General features: G+C 48.9%; 1 protein-coding gene across 1 annotated transcript in view; it reads left to right on the top strand.

The window, feature by feature from the left end:
- The window catches only part of ANKDD1A (ankyrin repeat and death domain containing 1A), a 61,488-nt gene extending 40,618 nt beyond the window's left edge, over window positions 1-20,870 (top strand). Inside the window, exons 10-17 of the mRNA XM_060260338.1 lie at window positions 284-382; window positions 2,052-2,150; window positions 5,893-5,991; window positions 10,382-10,480; window positions 13,200-13,295; window positions 14,544-14,745; window positions 17,416-17,547; window positions 20,550-20,870. Coding sequence (XP_060116321.1) covers window positions 284-382; window positions 2,052-2,150; window positions 5,893-5,991; window positions 10,382-10,480; window positions 13,200-13,295; window positions 14,544-14,745; window positions 17,416-17,547; window positions 20,550-20,611 — 888 coding nt within the window. The 3' untranslated portion in view covers window positions 20,612-20,870. The remainder of the gene's footprint in view (window positions 1-283; window positions 383-2,051; window positions 2,151-5,892; window positions 5,992-10,381; window positions 10,481-13,199; window positions 13,296-14,543; window positions 14,746-17,415; window positions 17,548-20,549) is intronic.
- Window positions 20,871-21,075: the final 205 nt, after the last annotated feature.

The raw sequence follows: 21,075 nt of genomic DNA, 5'->3' as shown, positions 1-21,075 counted from the left end.
AAGAAAGCCCTGGTAACTTCTTCTTCTTCTCCTCCTCCTCCTCTTCCTCCTTTGGCCAACCCCTCCTTTTTAAACGTTTTGGTTCTTTTCCCCCCCGCTACTTTCTTGCTTCTTACTTCCTCGGTGCGGGCAGATAAAATTCACAATAACTTGTGAGATTTCTAGGCCCTCGTCCTTTCAGGCTTTTTTATTTGCGATGTGGTGGGGATTCAGTGTATATTCCGTATATTATTTCCCCTGAGCGAAACGCAATGTCTAAATGTTCCTTCCCCTGTCTTCCTAGGAAGGGCTGACCCCACTGCACCTGGCTGCCGAAGGGGGACATCTTGACATCGTGAGGCTACTCTTGGGAGCCGGGTGTGATGTTCATGCCCAAACGCAGGTAGATGAGTCCCTTTGAAGGGGAATTATCCAGGGCTACTTTTTGTAGCAGGAACTCCTTTGCATATTAGGCCATGCCCCCCTGATGTAGCCAATCCTCCAAAAGCTGACAGGGCTCTTCTTACAGGGCCTCCTGGAAGCTCCAGGAGGATTGGCTACATCAGGGGGCGTGGTCTAATATGCAAAGAAGGTCCTGCTAGAATTCCTTACAGGGCTCTTCTTACAGGGCCTACTGTAAGCTCCAGGAGGATTGGCTACATCAGGGGGTGTGGCCTAATAGGCAAAGAAGGTCCTGCTAGAATTCCTTACAGGGCTCTTCTTACAGGGCCTCCTGGAAGCTCCAGGAGGATTGGCTACATCAGGGGGCGTGGTCTAATATGCAAAGGAGTTCCTGCTACAAAAAAAGTCCTGAGGATTACCATCCATTCCCACACAGGAAAGGGGGCTGGGAAGCATTTGTGGCATCTAAGATTGAGCTGAAATAACTGGAACTAGGAGATGTAGGGTCAAACAACATGATTATTCCTGGATCTTTGATAAGGTCTTTCCAAGTGTAACTTAATAATAATAAAAAAAAAACCAGCATCCCCCCACACCAATGTGGCTGAGGGCCACAGAGTTATGGAAGAGGGTTTTTTTTAAAACTCCCCCCTGTGCCATTTCCTTGATCGAAGTTGGGCCCCTTCTTCAACTGCATTTAGTCCCAGTAGGGGAAAAAGACAGGCATGTGTATTGAGATTGTCTTCTTCCCCTTCAGAATACCAGAAGAGAGTTTCGAAACTGGGTAACAGTGAATCAGAGACCCAGTACCAGGGAGATGGTGTTAACTCTTCCACCCCCAAATTAAAACATTTTACCAGGCAACTGTTAGAACAGGACTGGCCAGCATAAGAGGCAACTGTTAGAACAGGACTGGCCAACATAACAACTTGCTTAACATAAGAGCCACATAGATTCAACATCAGATGTTTGAGAGCTGCAAGACATGAACATCAGATGTTTGAGAGCCACAAGACATGAACATCAGATGTTTGAGAGCAGGCAGGCAGGCAGGAATGAAGGCAAAGAGATGGGGGGAGGTGGAAAGAAAGTAACTTTAACTTTAAATGCATTCCCTAAGCTGCCGGCTGGCTTGCCTTGGAGAAGTGATTTAAAGAGACAAATGCCTTCTCCAAGCCGGCCATTGGGGTGGTGGGGGCTTCCAGAGCCATTCAAGATGTGTAAAAGAGCCACATGTGGCTCCCAAGCCACAGTTTGGCCACTCCTGTGTTAGAACAAGGAAGAAAGTAGATGGCACCAGGGCTTTTTTTTGGTATAAAAAGCCCAGCAGGAACTCATTTGCATATTAAGCCACACACACCCCTGGCAGCAAGCCAGCTAGAACTGCATTCCTGTGTGTTCCTGCTAAAAAAAAAAAGCCCTGGATGATACTGTATTAAACCTCTCTTCCCCAACTCCCAGGCTAAACGCAGCCAGAACAGAGGGGAGGGTACAGTTTGGTAAAGGGAAACAATGCTAGGAAAGACAGGTTAAAAGTTCTTTCTCCAACATCTCAGTCCCCTTCCTTACTAGAGGGGCGTGGCTGCTTTCTGAGACTAATCACCTGTTGGGGGCAGTGGAGCATGGAGCATCTTATCCTGGATTCTTGCCTCTCTGTTCCTTTTGCTCAGAAAAAGATGACCTGCCTCCATTACACCGCGCTGAACAGCTCCGAAGACATGGCCAGGGTCCTGATAGAAGCCGGAATCCACACCGACACACTGAATTACGTAAGAGACTTCTTTTAGCGCTGGAGGGGGTGCACACATCTGGAGCACCTTTGCACTTCCAAGCGGAGGGGGAAGGGATAAAGAATCCTTTGCCGTTTCAAAGAAGGCCTCCTTTTTAGCACTTGTACTGCAAAGCAAGGGTGGTTGCAGCAAGGCACAGCGGAGCTGTGTGTCAAGAACCCCAGCAGTTCAAAGAGCACAAGCAGCAAACTTCATCAATGGTTGTTTATTGACTCATGACAGCAGGTTATAGGCAGGGAGATCTTTGCGATGACTGGCAAGGCGGGTTTTCTGCCCTCTTATACAGGTTAACTTGAACCGTTACATTTTCAAAGGAAAGCAGGGAGCAAGAAAGCGGGAAGCAGCCATGTCTCCCCCCAAGACATTCCCGTCCCTTCCACAGGTGCTCCTAATCTGAAGGAGCGACCTTGGTTTCCCTTGGTAATCCTGCAGACCAATGTGAAAGAATTTAGACAACTATTACAAAGAGAGCTGTGTTAAAGCTGCAGTACTGCAGTCCTAAGCTCTGCTCACGACCTGAGTTCGATCCCTGGCGGAAGCTGGGTTTTCAGGTTGCCGTCTCGAGGTTGACTCAGCCTTCCATCCTTCCGAGGTCGGTAAAATGAGTACCCAGGTTGCTGGGGGGAAAGTGTAGATGACTGGGGAAGGCAGTGGCAAACCGCCCTGTAAAAAGTCTGCCAAGAAAATGTCATGATGTGACATCACCCCAGAGTCAGAAACGACCTGGTGCTTGCACAGGGGACCTTTCCTTTCCTTTTCCTTTCCCCCTGTAGACAGAGCACAGAGTGCTAAAGCTGCAGTCCTGCAGTCCTAAGCTCTGCTCACAACCTGAGTTCAATCCCTGGCGGAAGCTGGGTTTTTAGGTAGCCGGCTTAAGGTTGACTCAGCCTTCCATCCTTCCGAGGTCGGTCAAATGAGTCCCCGGCTTGCTGGGGGGAAAGTGTAGAGGACTGGGGAAGGCAATGGCAAACCACCCCGTACAAAGTCTGCCGTGAAAGCAACGTCACCCCAGAGTCGGAAACGATTGGTTCTTGCACAGGGGACCTTTCTCTTTTTTTTCCTTACTCTGAAGAGTCTGGGTGTTTTACTGGAGCCTTCATTATCAATGGAGGCCCAGATAACAGCCACTGCCAAGTCAGCATTTTTCCATCTGAGGCGGGCAAAGCAGTTGGCCCCTTTCCTGGAGCGTCGGGACCTAGCAACGGTGATCCATGCGACGGTCACCTCACGATTGGACTACTGTAACGCCCTCTACATGGGGCTGCCTCTGTGCCGGACCCGGAAGTTACAGCTAGTGCAGAACGCGGCGGCCAGGCTGTTGCTTGGTCTCCCAAGATGGGAACATGTACGGCCGGGGCTACGCGAACTGCACTGGTTACCGATTGTATACCGGGTCCAGTACAAAGTGCTGGTTATCACCTTTAAAGCCCTATATGGCCGAGGACCAGCCTACCTGAAGGACCGTCTCTCCCCGTATGAACCCCAGAGAGCACTGAGGTCAGTAGGAAAGAACAGACTGACTACCCCTGGGCCAAGACAAATCAAACTACAGAACACTCGCTCTCGGGCCTTTTCGGCCGCAGCCCCATATCTCTGGAACCAACTTCCAGAGGAGGTGCGGGCCCTGCGGAACCTTGATCAGTTCCGCAGGGCCTGCAAGACCACCCTTTTTAAATTAGCTTATGAATAACTGAATTATACTGATAACAAGAAAATCCGCCATCAGCATCAACTAGAAGAGCGTCAAGGATAGCGTTATAATATGTTTTAGTTAATTGTTTTAATCAGGTTTTTAAGGTCAATTAATGTTTAATGTTTCTAATGTAACTGTTTTATTGTTGGTGCACCATTGGTCACCGTATTGTTAGCCGCCCTGAGCCTGCTTCGGCAGGGGAGGGCGGGGTACAAATAAAATGTATTATTATTATTATTATTATTAAAGAGAGGCGTAGCAGAAGCGAAGAGACAGTGAATGTTCTTCGAAACAAAATGTCAAGGCACTTGACACTGTGTGGTTCAAATGGGAAACTGAGCTGTATCTCTCTCCCCATCCCCCCACCCCGGGCCAGCCCTAGGCTGTCTGGAACCCTAGGCAAGGCTAACTTCAAGTGCCTCCCCCTCCCCACACTGATAATGTCAAATGGAAGGTGCCCAATTTGGTACCCCCAGAAGACCAGCGCCCTATGCGGTTGCCTAGTTTGCCTAGTGACAGGACTGGCCCAGCCCCACTCAATTTGCTTAGGGCTTTTTTGTAGCAGGACTTCCTTTGCCTATTAGTCCACACCCCCTGATGTAACCAATCCTCCAAGAGCTTACAGGGCTCTTCTTACAGGGCCTACTGTAAACTCCAGGAGGATTGGCTACATCAGGAGGGTGTGGCCCAGGGACGGAATTCTAGCAAGAGCTCCTTTGCATATTAGGCCACACCCCCCGATGTAGCCAATCCTCCAAGAGCTTGCAGGGCTCTTCTTACAGGGTCTCCTGTAAACTCCAGGAGGATTGGCTACATCAGGGGTGTGTGGCCCAGGGACGGAATTCTAGCAAGAGCTCTTTTGCATATTAGGCCACACACCCCTGATGTAGCCAATCCTCCAAGAGCTTACAGGGCTCTTCTTACAGGGTCTCCTGTAAACTCCAGGAGGATTGGCTACATCAGGGGGGTGTGGCCCAGGGACGGAATTCTAGCAAGAGCTCCTTTGCATATTAGTCCACACCCCCTGATGTAGCCAATCCTCCAAGAGCTTACAGGGCTCTTCTTACAGGGCCTACTGTAAACTCCAGGAGGATTGGCTACATCTGGGGTGTGTGGCCTAGTATGCGAAGGAGTTCCTGCTACAAAAAAGACCCTGCTTATAGTCCAGTTTTCTCAGGCGCAGGGCAGATTCCAGAATTAGATTTTCAGTAGTAGCCTAATTCATATGAAATTCATGCAACGAAGACTGCAACGAAAGCCGCTCCGTTCATGCAACAAAAAATGCAGATTGAAAACTGGATCGCCAGACTAGGAAATGGCACATTGAAGTCCACATAGTAATGCACAAATGACACAAGGGGGAAAAAAAGAATGCTAGAATTTTTGCAGATGTTAAAGGTACGATCCTTCTCTTTTTGGAAAAACATTCTCCTGAAAGATGCAGCCTAATTCAGCACAATGAAAGAATGGACTGGATTGCCCAGGCGTGTTTTGCTATAGCAGTGCTTTCCTCTGGCGCTGAATATTCCTCTTGTAGCAGGAACTCCTTTGCATATTAGGCCACACGCCCCTGATGTAGCCAATCCTCCAAGAGCTTGGAATTCTAGCAGGGGCTCCTTTGCATATTAGGCCACACACCCCTGATGTAGCCAATCCTCCAGGAGCTGACAGGCCTTTTAGTACAGGGCCTGCTCTAAACTCCAGGAGGATTGGCTACATCAGGGGGTGTGGCCTAATATGCAAAGGAGTTCCTGCTACAAAAAAAGCCTTACTTTTGGGAAACAAGCCAATCACTGAAGGCAAACGTTCTTTGTGCCAAGAGGGTGGATTGGCTGGATCCAGCCCCGTATGTTAGCAGCGTTTCTGCCAGAGCTCAGTTTCCAGGGCCAAAGTATAATTCCGGAACATGGGAAGCAAAGAAGAATGCCTCTGTGCAAGTATAGAGTGATTCCCCGCCTATTCTGCGGGAGGTGATGTGTGAAGCAGGACTTTCCCCTCAATGTTCAACACCGTTGCTTTTCTCTGCAGCAAAACTCATCAGCTATGCACATCGCAGTACTGCACAACCAGCCAGCCATAGTAAAACTTCTCATCGATGCTGAATGTGACCTGGATATCCCTGACTACGTAAGTCCTTTAATTTAACCTATTTATTTATACCCGACTTTTCTCCCCAGCGGAGAGCCAAAGCAGCTTACAGCATTCTCCTCTCCTCCATTTTATCCTTACAACAACCCTGGGAGGTAGGTCAAGCTGAGAGAAAGAGAGAGAGACCAATTTCTCACTAGACTTGTTCCGGTCTTGGAGCCCTTTTCCCCCTTGCGCTTCTGTCCGATTTCACACAAGCTGCCGCGGGGCTGTGACTTGCCCTGCCTCTTTCCTGCGGCAAGCAAGATCCTCTGAAAACCGATTTCTGCTTGCCGTGGGAAAGAATGTGAAACCAGAGAGCTCACGGGTATGAGTAAGGTATATAGGAGAACACTCCGCGAGAGCGTTAACTAATATATATTGAAAACAATATTTCAAACAATATTTTAAATCACAATATTTCCACATTAATTTGAAATTATTTCACAGTCCGTTTTCCAATATACAGTGTTTTTCCTCGTTTGTAGGATTTCCTGAAGTCCAATTCACCAATGCAGGTGTGATTGTAGTTCCCAAATTGGTGTGGCCGCAACTGGACTGCTGCTTCCATCCACTTTCAGAGAATCCTAGGAGGTGGAGCCGTGCTTGATCCCTGGAGATAAACAGAGCAGAGCCAAATGGAAACTGTATCCCTTGGTGAGCTGCCTGAAGAAGGATTCTCTGAAAGTGGATGGAAGCAGCAGTCCAGTTGCAGCTACACCAGTTTGGGAACTACAATCACACCTTCAATGGTGATCTGGACTTCAGGAAGTCCTACAAACCAAGAAGATCATTGTATATTGTAAAACGGACTGTGAAATAATTTCGAATTAATGTGGAAATATTGTGATTTAAAATATTGTTTGAAATATTGTTTTCAATATATATTAGTTAAAGCTCTCGCGGAGTGTTCTCCTATATACCTTACACATACCCGTGAGCTCTCTGTTTTCACATTCTTTCCCGCGGCAAGCAGAAACCGGTTTTTAGAGGATCTTGCTTGCCGCAGGAAAGAGGCGGGGCGAGTCACAGCCCCGTGGCAGCTTGTGCGAAATCGGACAGAAGCACTAAGGGAAAAAAGGCTCCGAGACGAGAACAAACCTAGCGAGAAATCGGTCAGAGGGAGAGTGAGCAGCTGGCCAAGGTTACCCAACGACCTTCTATGACACAGTGGGGATTCGAACCTGGGTCTCCCAGATCCTAGTTTGGTGCACTAACTGCTACCCCACACTGTCTTTCAATCCTGTGCCTCAGAGCCTACTTTTGAACTGTATTGTTATGGTCGACTTCATCTATGCCCCACCTTTCTTCCCAAAGCGGCTTAGGTCATTGTCGATCCTTTCTCTAATTGAGCCTCACAACAACATCCCTGCGAGGTAGGTTAGACGGAGATAGCACAACTGGCAGAGTGGGGATCGAAGCCCAGGCTGTTAGCGTTTCATTTCACTCACTCCATTTATAGTCCATCTTTCTTGCTGAGACTCAATGCAGCAAGGACACACAAGTGGCTCTTCCACACATATTGTATGGCTCCCAGAGGTCAAGGAGGAACTTAATGCAGGCTTACTCTCAAGTAAGCATGCTTAGCATTGGGACCTCAGTCAGCCTCTGACCCAGAGGTAGGCAATTTCTGCTGTATGCGAATTGGGGAAGGAGGGGGAAATAGGCAGGCTTGCAATCTCTTTTCCACAGAGGAAACCTGGAGTGGGGAAAGAGAATGCAAGAACCAAAGGAGCTACTGGAAAGAGGGACAGAATTGATGAGGGTAGTGCAGGGTTCTCCCTTAGCTTCATAACTCTTGTAGGAGCTGTATTTACTAACCTTGGGGTCAAGGCAAAGAGAAGTGCAAAGTGATGCAAATGGTGGTCAGTGATTTATATGGTACATGTGTGTTTCCTTCTCTCACTGGTGCCAAAAAATAATTCCCTAACCTTTCCCTGTGTTGGTCTTTTGGGGACTGTTATTCCCAGCTTTTTTTTAATGTCTCCTAGCATGGTTGTGTTGCACAGTGTACACATACATATTTTATCTTTCTGCGCAAAGAAAGTATTAAGAGTTTTAAGAAAGACATGTGTTTGTAATATTTGTTCACGTCTTGTGGCTCTTACGTTGAGCAAGTTTGGCCACCTCTGGTATAATAATATTAAAAGCAATGCGAACGAGGATGGTATTATACAAAACAATACAATCGAACCAGATTGCAAAGGTAACCATGATACCCTCCCAAACATGTAAAGGATTCACAGGATTCAAACGGCTTAGTATCTGTTAACTTTTGCAATCCTTACAACTACCAACTTAGGACAGGTCAGTGTTTTTGTTCCAACACTGCAGAAGGGGCAAGGATAAGAGAAGGACTGCGATCTAGTTCACAAAACCTTCTGGAAATCCCTGGGCCTAAGGAGGCCAAACTAAAAACAACTAGGGAGCAGGCCTTCTCTATAAAGGCACCCCAATGGTGGAATCAGCTACCGGAGGAGGTGCGGGCCCTACGGGATCTTAATCAGTTCCGTAGGGCTTGCAAAACCGCCCTCTTCCAACTAGCCTTTTAAGATGAAACCTGGTTATAACATCAAGCCATCTTGTATAAACTGAGACTGTAGCACCATTAAGCGATACTGTTTTTAGATTAGTTATTTTAATTACTTAACTTACGTATTGTATTTAATTGCATTATCCTATTTTTATCGATTGCATTATTTTGTTTTATTGTCATAACATGACATTGTTATATCATGCCTTGTAAGCTGCCCTGAGCCTGCCTCGGCGGGGAGGGCGGGGTATAAATAAAAATTTATTATTATTATTATTAAGGCTGTTTTGGTAGGATTTGAACCCAGGACCTTCAGCACTCAAAGGGAATCACGTCCTTTGAACACGCTCACTTGGTGGTCGAAAGTGCCTTCAAGTCACAGCTGGCTTATGATGACCCCCTGAAGTTTTTTTTTTAAATAAATAAATCTTTATTAAAAACAAAGATCTTTGACTTACAAATGCCTTTGAAGAGCATAAAATTATATCATTCAAAAGCATTGCAAAAAATAGCCCGAAGAAATACTGCATAAAATAGCATGAACAGAGAAATAAGAACTAAATACGAGCCAACCAAATAATACACCCAGACATGCACCTCTCAGACCTTAAACAACTAAAAATGAAGCCAAGAATGATAAGTGTAGTTGGAAGGAAGAATACATTGTTCTGACATAAAATTTAAAAAATCGGGGCCCAAATAGATCTAAACTTGGTATGAGCGCTTTCTGAATTCGAAAAGTTGTGGTTCGCAAATGTCACAATTTTATGCATGATAAATTGATCCCAAACTTTATCATACCACAGACCCTTAATGAAGGAGGTGAGGGAGATTTCCATACTGAAGCAATAGTAATTCTTGCTGCCGCTATAAGTATGATGGTCAACTCTTTGTGCGAGACTGTATGAGAAGAATCATCCCACAAATTTAGGAGCATTAATTCCGGTGTCATTGAAAATGACTGTGAAGTGATTTTGGAGATTTGTCGAGTGATATCATTGAGAAATAACTGAGAACTAACTGGACGCTCCCACCAGCAATGCAGAAATGTTCCCAGAGACCCACAATTTTTCCCAACAAAGTGGACTAATATGCTGGTTTATTTGATGTAGCCATCTGGGGGAAAGGTACCATCTCGACATAGTTTTAAAGAACTGAAGTTGAATGTTAAAGTTAGCAGTGGAATTGACATAAAAGTCCCGGATTTTTCAGCCACGAAGAAGGAGGGGATGTCTTTAAGGGGGTCTTCATTCCAGGCTAATTGAAAGCCCCCTGAAGTTTTCAAGGCAAGAGGAGTTCAGGGGTGGTTTTGCCGTTGCCTGCCTCCGTGTCACAACCCTGGTATTCCCTGGACGTCTCCCATCCGAATACTAGTCAGGGTCAACCCTGCTTATCTTCCGGAATCTGAGATTGGGCTAGCCTCCAGCTCAGGAAATGTCCATTTGTTAGCTTCCATTCCTTTTTAAAGAATTGCCATCGTTTTAATTAGTGACGTACCTGTATTCTGTCTTTAGTTTACCTCCTATAAAAGGTAAAAGTAAAGGTAGTCCCCTGTGCAAGCACCAGTCGTTTCTGACTCTGGGGTGACATTGCTTTCACAACGTTTTCACGGCAGGCTTTTTACGGGGTGGTTTGCCGTCGCCTTCCCCAGTCATCTACGCTTTCCCCCCAGCAAGCTGGGGACTTCTTTTACCGACCTCGGAAGGATGGAAGGCTGAGTCAACCTGGAGCCGGCTATCTGAACCAGCTTCCGCTGGGATCGAACTCAGGTTGTGAGCAGAGGGCTCCGACTGCAGCACTGCAGCTTTACCACTCTCCTATGAATAATTACAAAGATTGCTTTCCGTTCGTTCTTAGAGGCAGCAAAGTCCTCTTCATATCGCTGCAGAACACGGCAGGCAGGACATCGCCGAGATGATCCTCATCACTGGGGTGAACTTAAAGCGAACAGATAAGGTAAATTCGTCCTGTTGCAGAAAATCCTCGTCGAACAACGAAGTGACAACTCGATGTTCTAAAAAAAAAAAAAAAAAAAGTCAGGGGTGGGGAACCTCTGTCCCGAGGGCCATATATGGCCCTCGAGGTCACTTGATGTGGCCCTCGGGGATTGCTGGACCGAACCGAGTCACGTGGCAGCCTCTCTCTGGAGCCTGGATGGCCGGTAAGGATCGTGGGGCCCAGCCGCGCTGTGCAGCAGCCTCCCCAGGGCCAGGCAGGGATCACAGGGCCCAGATGTACTGGGCGGCAGCCTCCCTGGGGCCTGGCTGGCCGGCCAGAATTGCTGCAGGGGATGGAAAAGTTACCGTCACAGTTCAGTTTGACACTTGATTATCCCAGAGGGTGTGGCCTAATATGCTGATGAGTGTATAACCTAATATGCTAATATTAGGGGATGTGATCTAATATGCTATTGAGTTCCTGCTGGGCTTTTTCTACAAAAAAGCCCTGGACCTAATCATTTGCCTAGGGCAGCAGGCTGGGTGTGTGTGTGTGTGTGTGTGTGTGTGTGTGTGTGTGTGCCAGATTAGGCTCTCCCCACATGACTTCAAATAGAAAAACAACTATTTGCGTTAATTTTGCCAGCCTGAATCGTTCTCCCTCGGCGAAGCGCTGTTTTTTAAGTTGATAATTTTTTATGGCCCGCGAATGATGTTATAAATATCCGTAGGGCCCTCTGCAGAAAAAAGGTTCCCCACCCCTGTTCTAAGTCTTCGTCTCAATATTTTTAAGAGTAGTTTTCTTATGTTCCCATGGACTGAATTTGGATGATGGCTGCTTAAGGAAATTTTCACGTTGTTGCCTTGCTTTTGAAATTTGGGGACTATAATAATTTTCTTTGTGATTTGTACATACATGATTAATATTGATACAAATTCCATTGCATAAGTGTCAGAACACAGAGTTGTTACTTTGGTATTCTAGATATTTCTGAGTTCTGCATCTATATCCCTCTCCATGCTGGCTGGAAAGCCAGTTTGGTGTAGTGGTTCAGTGTGCAGACTCTTATCTGGGAGAACCGGGTTTGATTCCCCACTTCTCCACTTGCACCTGCTGGAATGGCCTTCGGTCAGCCATAGCTCTGGCAGAGGTTGTCCTTGAAAGGGCAGCTGCTGTGAGAGCCCTCTCCAGCCCCACCCACCTCACAGGGTGTCTGTTGTCGGGGGGGGCGGGAAGGTAAAGGAGATTGTGAGCCGCTCTGAGACTCTTCGGAGTGGAGGGTGGGATATAAATCCAATATCATCTTCATCTTCTTCTGGTTATCAGAACCACTTAGAGTGCAAACTTTCAGATGTGTCTGGCACGCAGGAAGAACCTGTTGGGTATGAAATTGCCAGGCGTTTGAGGACTTTTGGCACCCGACGGCCACTGAACCTATGAAGAGGCGCTGGTGAAAGGAATTGTGTTTCAAGCAGTAGCACAGGGGTCCCTATGGGCACTTCTGGAATTCTAACACAGGATTGTGGGAGTGACAACAAAATGGCTGCCATGGGAAGTGGAGCCCAGCTTGTTAGGGAACCAAGTTATTTAGGGGGAGGTATTTGTGAGTTTCCTGCATTGTGCAGGGGGTTGGACTAGATGACCGTGGGGGTATCTTCCAACTCTATGATTCTATGTATAATAATAGCTCAGTTTGAGTCCAGGAGTGTCTTAGGACAGGGATCCCCAACCTCTGGGCCGTGGACCAGTTCCGGTCCGCGGCCTGTTAGCAACCGGGCTGTGCAGGGCCTCGCCACCCCTCCCTCCCTAATTCACAATTTTAAGGCCTGGTTTCACATGAAAGGGCTTTGTAGGTGATAGGCTTGCCAATCCCCAGGTCCCAGCAGGGGTTCTTCCGCTTCCCCAGGCTCCTTCCTGTCCCCAATCAGCTGGCCGGCGGGGGAAAGCCCCGCTCCCACAGGACCATGTGCCTTTCCACCTCCAGAGGCTTCAGTCTCCGATTGAAAGGCTTCCTCTTGGGATGGTGTGTCTGTGTTACTTTGGAGAAGTTGGCAGCAATTCGTGAGTAGAGAGGCCAATCCCTCACTTCAGAGTCACCAGAAACGGGGTGTGTGGTGGGGGAAAAGTCTGCTGAGCACTTCATTATTTCCTATGTGGAGATCGATTCTCATAGGGTATAATGGGGAATTGATCTGGAGGTTTCAGGGGCTCTGGGGGAGCTGTTTTTTGAGGGAGAAACACCAAATTTTCAGTATAGCATCTAGTGCCTCGACCCAGTACCCCCCAAGTTTCAAAACGATTGGACCAGGGGGTCCAATTCTATGAGCCCCAAAAGAAGGTGCCCCTATCCTTCATTATTTCCTATGGAAGGAAGGCATTTAAAAAAGTGTGCTGTCCCTTTAAATGTGATGGCCAGAACTCCCTTGGAGTTCAGTTCTGCTCATCACACCCTTGCTTCCCAATGTCTCCTGTCTCCACCCCCAAAGTCTCCTGGCTCCACCCCAAAGTCCCCAGATATTTCTTGTATTGGACTTGGCAACCCTAGTAGATGATAGACGGAACGTTGAATTGACTTCGATAACTTGAATTGAATTCGATAACCTTCAACTGAATTCAGGCAGTGGGCGCTGCGTTGCGTGTTTTGCCTGACCTCGACACGAACGAACTGGAGTTTCCAATTGCCCTTTAAGGGCTTAGTGTGATTGTGGGGTTGATCTCCTTCTAATTCTGCTTCCAGCAAGGGAAGACATCCCTGGATATCGCTGCTCGTGGCAACCACATCAACTTGGCCGACATGATCATCAAAGCGGACAGGTTTTATAAGTGGGAGAAGGTAGGTGATATTCCAGAGCACTCAGTCTCTTTCGGGGGGAGGGGAGGGAAGCCACTGTATTTAACCCCCCCCCCCTTCCCTCTGTTGACCCCTCTGTTGGAGGGTTTCCAATACATTCTGATTGGGCCAGCAGGATCCAAGGAAAAGGGAGAGAATGCGACCGCAAGAGAACAAGGGGGAGAGTGAGAGCGAGGGAATGAATGAGGGAGAGAGCAAGAGAGCAACAGAGAGCAAGAAAGTGGTAGAGGGAGCTGGGGCTGGGCAGGCGGGCTGGCTGCTGGAGCCCCGTGGCCCCACCACCGCCACGTTTTTTATCTCCCAGACCCCTCCACCCAAAATTTTCTGGCTACGGGCCTGAGTTGAGTGGAGAGAGAGTGATAGCCCTGAAGTAGGGTTGCCAAGTCCAACCCCAGAAATATCTGGGGACTTTGGGGGTGGAGCCAGGAGACTTTGGGGGTGGAGCCAGGAGACACTGGGGTGGAGCTAGGGGGGAGGGGGGAAACGGCACCGGGGAGCGTGGCCAGCCGCCCCGTCTCGGAGCGGGCGATGCCGCTGCGCCGCTGCCGCCTCTTCTCCGCTCGCCGTGGCTGCTCCTCCGAGATGGGCTCAGCCTGAGCCCATCTCGGAGGAGCAGCCACAGCGAGCGGAGAAGAGGCGGCAGCGGCGCGGCGGCCTCGCCTGCTTTGCTCTGCCTCTGGAATCGGACGGGTTGGAATCGGAGCAATTGACTTTAGGAAGGGGTGGGAAGAGAAACCAACACATTAAAGGTATTTGTGTAGGAGGAGCCAACATCAAAGCAAGTCTTTTTTTGCGGATGATATGACAGAAACCTCATCTCGACTTTATGAATAGCAGCAAAGAATGTATTAGCTACAAGTTGGCGGTCTCCTAATATCCCAGCATTGCACCAGTGGTATTTAAAGACCTGAAAATATTTTATGCTGGACAAAATTACAGATTGGGTGGAGCGATTTGAGGGTAAATCTGTTGTCACATAGTGTGATGAATACATGGTCAGCCTGGATACATGCTTTTTTTTTTTTCTGGCGAATCTCAAACATCTGGGACTGAAGACTGGCTTTCGTTTCATTGTCTAGTGAACTTGCTGCAATTTGTCGTAACAAGAATCCGTAATAGCATATTTTGTGTGGCGGTTTGAAAATGACATGTGAGACTGTCACTGTAATTTATTTGGTTGTCTATACTATCAAAGAGCTTAAAAATGAAAAAAAACAACAATGTTTGCAGGATAACCTGAACAGCGACTCGGACTCCTGGGTAGCCAAGCACTTAACCTTCAAGCAAGACCACCGCTTGGAGACGCAGCACATCCGCTCGGTCCTGTGGAGGCTCGCTACCAAATACCTCCGCCCCGGCGAGTGGAAGAAGTTGGCACTTTATTGGAAGTTCACCGAAGCCCACGTCCGAGCCATTGAACACCAGTGGGCAGGTATATTGGCTTGTGCACTGCGGAGTGCTTATTTACACGGTCCAAGAGGTTTCTCTGCACCTGGTTTGCCTTCCGAGCAAAGAGCGGGAGAATTATCTTTTGCATCCGAGGGGCCCGCTGTTTCTCTGCATCTCTCCGGCAGGAAGGAAGCATAGACCGACCAGGATAGACGAATGTGTAACTTTCAAACGGGATCCTATATCCTGATTCATTTGACCAATTTGGTGTAGTGGTTAAGTGTGCAGACTCTTATCTGGGGGAACCGGGTTTGATTCCCCACTCCTCCACTTGCAGCTGCTGGAATGGCCTTGGGTCAGCCAGAGCTCTCTTATCTGGGAGAACCGGGTTTGATTCCCCACTCCTCCACTTGCAGCTGCTGGAATGGCCTTGGGTCAGCCAGAGCTCTCTTATCTGGGAGAACCGGGTTTGATTCCCCACTCCTCCACTTGCAGCTGCTGGAATGGCCTTGGGTCAGCCAGAGCTCTCTTATCTGGGAGAACCGGGTTTGATTCCCCACTCCTCCACTTGCAGCTGCTGGAATGGCCTTGGGTCAGCCAGAGCTCTCTTATCTGGGAGAACCGGGTTTGATTCCCCACTCCTCCACTTGCAGCTGCTGGAATGGCCTTGGGTCAGCCAGAGCTCTCTTATCTGGGAGAACCAGGTTGGATTCCCCACTCCTCCACTTGCAGGTGCTGGAATGGCCTTGGGTCAGCCAGAGCTCTCTTATCTGGGAGAACCGGGTTTGATTCCCCACTCCTCCACTTGCAGCTGCTGGAATGGCCTTGGGTCAGCCAGAGCTCTCTTATCTGGGAGAACCGGGTTTGATTCCCCACTCCTCCACTTGCAGCTGCTGGAATGGCCTTGGGTCAGCCAGAGCTCTCTTATCTGGGAGAACCGGGTTTGATTCCCCACTCCTCCACTTGCAGCTGCTGGAATGGCCTTGGGTCAGCCAGAGCTCTCTTATCTGGGAGAACCGGGTTTGATTCCCCACTCCTCCACTTGCAGCTGCTGGAATGGCCTTGGGTCAGCCAGAACTCTCTTATCTGGGAGAACCGGGTTTGATTCCCCCACTCCTCCACTTGCAGCTGCTGGAATGGCCTTGGGTCAGCCAGAGCTCTCTTATCTGGGAGAACCGGGTTTGATTCCCCACTCCTCCACTTGCAGCTGCTGGAATGGCCTTGGGTCAGCCAGAACTCTCTTATCTGGGAGAACCGGGTTTGATTCCCCCACTCCTCCACTTGCAGCTGCTGGAATGGCCTTGGGTCAGCCAGAGCTCTCTTATCTGGGAGAACCGGGTTTGATTCCCCACTCCTCCACTTGCAGCTGCTGGAATGGCCTTGGGTCAGCCAGAGCTCTCTTATCTGGGAGAACCGGGTTTGATTCCCCACTCCTCCACTTGCAGCTGCTGGAATAGCCTTGGGTCAGCCAGAGCTCTCTTATCTGGGAGAACCGGGTTTGATTCCCCCCTCCTCCACTTGCAGCTGCTGGAATGGCCTTGGGTCAGCCAGAGCTCTCTTATCTGGGAGAACCGGGTTTGATTCCCCCCTCCTCCACTTGCAGCTGCTGGAATGGCCTTGGGTCAGCCAGAGCTCTCTTATCTGGGAGAACCGGGTTTGATTCCCCCCTCCTCCACTTGCAGCTGCTGGAATGGCCTTGGGTCAGCCAGAGCTCTCTTATCTGGGAGAACCGGGTTTGATTCCCCCCTCCTCCACTTGCAGCTGCTGGAATGGCCTTGGGTCAGCCAGAGCTCTCTTATCTGGGAGAACCGGGTTTGATTCCCCACTCCGCCACTTGCAGCTGCTGGAATGGCCTTGGGTCAGCCAGAGCTCTCTTATCTGGGAGAACCGGGTTTGATTCCCCACTCCTCCACTTGCAGCTGCTGGAATGGCCTGGGGTCAGCCAGAGCTCTCTTATCTGGGAGAACCGGGTTTGATTCCCCACTCCTCCACTTGCAGCTGCTGGAATGGCCTTGGGTCAGCCAGAGCTCTCTTATCTGGGAGAACCGGGTTTGATTCCCCCCTCCTCCACTTGCAGCTGCTGGAATGGCCTTGGGTCAGCCAGAGCTCTCTTATCTGGGAGAACCGGGTTTGATTCCCCCCTCCTCCACTTGCAGCTGCTGGAATGGCCTTGGGTCAGCCAGAGCTCTCTTATCTGGGAGAACCGGGTTTGATTCCCCCCTCCTCCACTTGCAGCTGCTGGAATGGCCTTGGGTCAGCCAGAGCTCTCTTATCTGGGAGAACCGGGTTTGATTCCCCACTCCGCCACTTGCAGCTGCTGGAATGGCCTTGGGTCAGCCAGAGCTCTCTTATCTGGGAGAACCGGGTTTGATTCCCCACTCCTCCACTTGCAGCTGCTGGAATGGCCTGGGGTCAGCCAGAGCTCTCTTATCTGGGAGAACCAGGTTTGATTCCCCACTCCTCCACTTGCATCTGCTGGAATGGCCTTGGGTCAGCCAGAGCTTTCGCAGGAGGTGTCCTTGAAAGGGCAGCTGCTGTAAGAGCTGTCTCAGCCCCACCCACCTCACAGGGTGTTTGTTGTAGGGGAGGAAGAAAAAGGAGATTGTGATCCACTCTGAGATTCTAATTCAGAGAGAAGGGCGGGGTATAATCTACAGTCTTCTTCTAATACCAGATGTAACATTTGGAGGGGGTTTTTGGTTCATGTCCCCAGGAACCAAAAGCTACAGGGAACACGGCCATAGGATGCTACTGATATGGCTTCATGGAGTGATTATGGCCGGTGAAAACCCAACCAAAGGACTCTACGAAGGCCTAATAGGAATTGGGAGGCGAGATTTAGCAGGTAAGGTGCCACCTTAAGAACATAAGAGAAGCCCTGTTGGATCAGGCCAATGGCCCCTCCAGTCCTACACTCTGAGTCACAGAAGAACATAAGAGAAGCCCTGTTGGATCAGGCCAATGGCCCCTCCAGTCCTACACTCTGAGTCACAGAAGAACATAAGAGAAGCCCTGTTGGATCAGGCCAATGGCCCCTCCAGTCCTACACTCTGAGTCACAGAAGAACATAAGAGAAGCCATGTTGGATCAGGCCAGTGGCCCATCCAGTCCAACACTCTGAGTCACATAAGAACATAAGAGAAGCCATGTTGGATCAGGCCAATGGCCCCTCCAGTCCTACACTCTGTGTCACAGAAGAACATAAGAGAAGCCATGTTGGATCAGGCCAATGGCCCCTCCAGTCCTACACTCTGAGTCACATAAGAACATAAGAGAAGCCATGTTGGATCAGGCCAATGGCCCCTCCAGTCCAACATTCTGTGTCACATAAGAACATAAGAGAAGCCATGTTGGATCAGGCCAATGGCCCCTCCAGTCCAACACTCTGTGTCACACAGTGGCCAAAAAACCCAGGTGCCATCAGAAGCTCCATTAGTGGGGCCAGGACACTAGAAGCCCTCCCACTGCCCCCCCCCCACCAAGCACCAAGAATACAGAACATCACTGCCCCAGAGAGTCCCTACGATAAGCTATGGCTAATAGCCACTGATGGACCTCTGCTCCAGATGCTTATCCAATCCCCTCTTGAAGCTGGCTATGATTGCAGCTGCCACCACCTCCTGTGGCAGTGAATTCCACGCGTTAATCACCCTTTGGGTGAAGAAGGACTTCCTTTTATCCATTCTAAGCTGACTGCTCAGCAATTTCATTCAGTGTCCACGAGTTCTTGTATTGTGAGAAAGAGAGAAAAGTACTTCTTTCTCTACTTTCTCCATCCCATGCATAATCTTGTCAACCTCTATCATGTCACCCTGCAGTCGACGTTTCTCCAAGCTAAAGAGCCCCAAGCGTTTTAACCTTTCTTCATAGGGAAAGTGCTCCAACCCTTGAATCCTTCTAGTTGCACCTTGCTTTGGTTAAGCCCCCCTGACCAGTCCTGCTCGCACCCCTTGGCATCCAATTTCATTTTATTCATTTGCTTTTTTTGTCACCATTCACCTGAAGGGTCTTGTGGCAACTTAAACCACACGAAAACACTAGGAAAACAAATAACAAATATTAAACATTGACATCAAATTATTAAAACATGTGGCTATCGCCATACCACTATTAAAACAGCCCAAACATATGGACACCTTCCGAAGGCCAACCCAAACATTTCAGCCTTGGGTGCCCTGTGGAAACTAAGCAAATCCGGCCGGGCTGTTATGTTAAGCAAGGTTAGCCACCCCTGGTCTAGCCTTTCCTCCTCTTTAGCATATTTCCTTAGACCTGGTTTTGGTACCACGTGCTGGGGGGGAAAGCGTAGATGACTGGGGAAGGCAATGGCAAACCAACCCGTAAAAAGTCTGCCATGAAAACGTTGTGAAAGCAATGTCACCCCAGAGTTGGAAACGACTGGTGCTTGCACAGGGGTCTGACTACCTTTACCTTTTTTTCAGGAAAGAAACCGATCCAAGAGCATTAGCAAACCAAATGGGCAAGAAGGTGCATATTTTCATAGGTCCCACCCCATTTGGCACAATTTCCCTTCCATTAGGCCGTTTCCATTGCTGAGCCACCAGAGGGCATTTATACAAATACTGGCGAATGCACAACTGAGCTAAAGCAATCCGTCACCGTCCTCTGAATTCCCAGCTTTCATTTTAAAAAACATCTCTGGCCTTTTTCGGACTGGAGATACATCTGCAACCAAAGAGCCTACAGGCTTTTTTTCAGAAGGAAGCAGCAGATGTTAGCAAATGCCTCTTATATCCATGGCAGCAATGACAGGGAAACGGGGGACATTCACCGCATCAATACAGCTGACGAAACAGATAACAAGAGGCTATAAGCATGGAGGGCTTCAAAAGGGGATTGGATAAACATCTGGAGCAGAGGTCCATCAGTGGCTATTAGCCACTGTGGGTATTGTTGGAACTCTCTGTCTGGGGCAGTGAAGCTCTGTATTCTTGGTGCTTTGGCTGGGAGGGGGCAACAGTGGGAGGGCTTCTAGTGTCCTGGCCCCACCGGTGGTCCTCCTGATGGCACCTGGGTTTTTGGCCACTGTTTGACTGTGTTGGACCGGATGGGCCATCGGTCTGATCCAACATGGCTTCTCTTATGTCTGGGGCAGTGATGCTCTGTATTCTTGGTGTTTGGGGGGGGGGGCAACAGGGAGGGCTTCTGGTGTCCTGGAGCCACTGGTGGACCTCCTGATGGCACCGGTTGTTGGGTTTTTTTGCCACTTTGTGACAAAAAATCCAACTGGATGGGCCATCGGTCTGATCCAACATGGCTTCTCTTATGTCTGGGGCAGTGATGCTCTGTATTCTTGGTGCTTGGGGTGGGGTGGGGGGCAACAGGGGGGCTTCCTGTCCTGGCCGCACTGATGAACCTCCTGATGGCACTTGGATTTTAGCCGCTGTGTGACACAGTGTTGGACTGGATGGGCCACTGACCTGATCCAACATAAGAACATAAGAGAAGCCATGTTGGATCAAGCCAATGGCCCATCCAGTCCAACACTCTGTGTCACACAGTGGCCAAAAAACACCCCCAAGTGCCATCAGAAGGTTCACAAGTGGGTCTAGAAGCCCCTTCCACTTTGCCCCTCCCCCTAAGCACCAAGAACACAGAGCATCACTGCCCCAGACAGTTCCAATAATATACTGTGGCTAATAGCCACTGATCCAACATTGCTTCTCTTCTGTGCTCTTATGTTTGACTCTAGTTTCATATGGGAAGGTCAGTGGTTTAAACTTGGTTCCTTAGAAAGATCGATACTGGGCTTATGAGCAGAGCAGATCAGGAAGTTTGGATGATATAATGCCTGTGGTCTTTTTTTAAAAAAAAAAAACAACCCAGAGAGCATCAGGAAACAAGCCAACGCCGATGTTGCTTCGCCACGGAAGTGTACGGCAATGTGACCTGTGGAACAACCATCTTTAGAAGCCTCGTTCCATGAACCGCATCAAGGAAGCATCACTGTTGCATACTGGCCAAAAGACATCTCTTATAACTTCTCGTAAGGGCTCCACGCCATATCGGATGGCAGCGTTTTCCATTCCAGATCAGGTATCGATAAGATCTACATCAGCAGCTTCTAGACACACAAAGTGCGGGGTATTCGGTTGTTTCCTCAGATACGGACACTGCCAAGGGGAAATAATCTCAAACTAGCAAGACGATGGGTAAGGTTGCATCCATCGACTTATTTACAGACAAAACCCATTGAAATCATGTAGGAAAATGTGATTAGGGATACACTGAAAGAGTATGCTCACAACATCTTTTTAAATCAGGTAAAAAATGAGATGAGGAATCCTTTCAAGTTTGCATTGCCACCCTGGTAGCATAGATAACAACTGCAGAGAAAGCTTGATTTTTTTGC

This window comes from Heteronotia binoei, chromosome 19 (assembly GCF_032191835.1).
Source record: "Heteronotia binoei isolate CCM8104 ecotype False Entrance Well chromosome 19, APGP_CSIRO_Hbin_v1, whole genome shotgun sequence".
NCBI lineage: Eukaryota > Metazoa > Chordata > Lepidosauria > Squamata > Gekkonidae > Heteronotia > Heteronotia binoei.
This window is presented reverse-complemented; position numbering and strand designations above follow the sequence as displayed.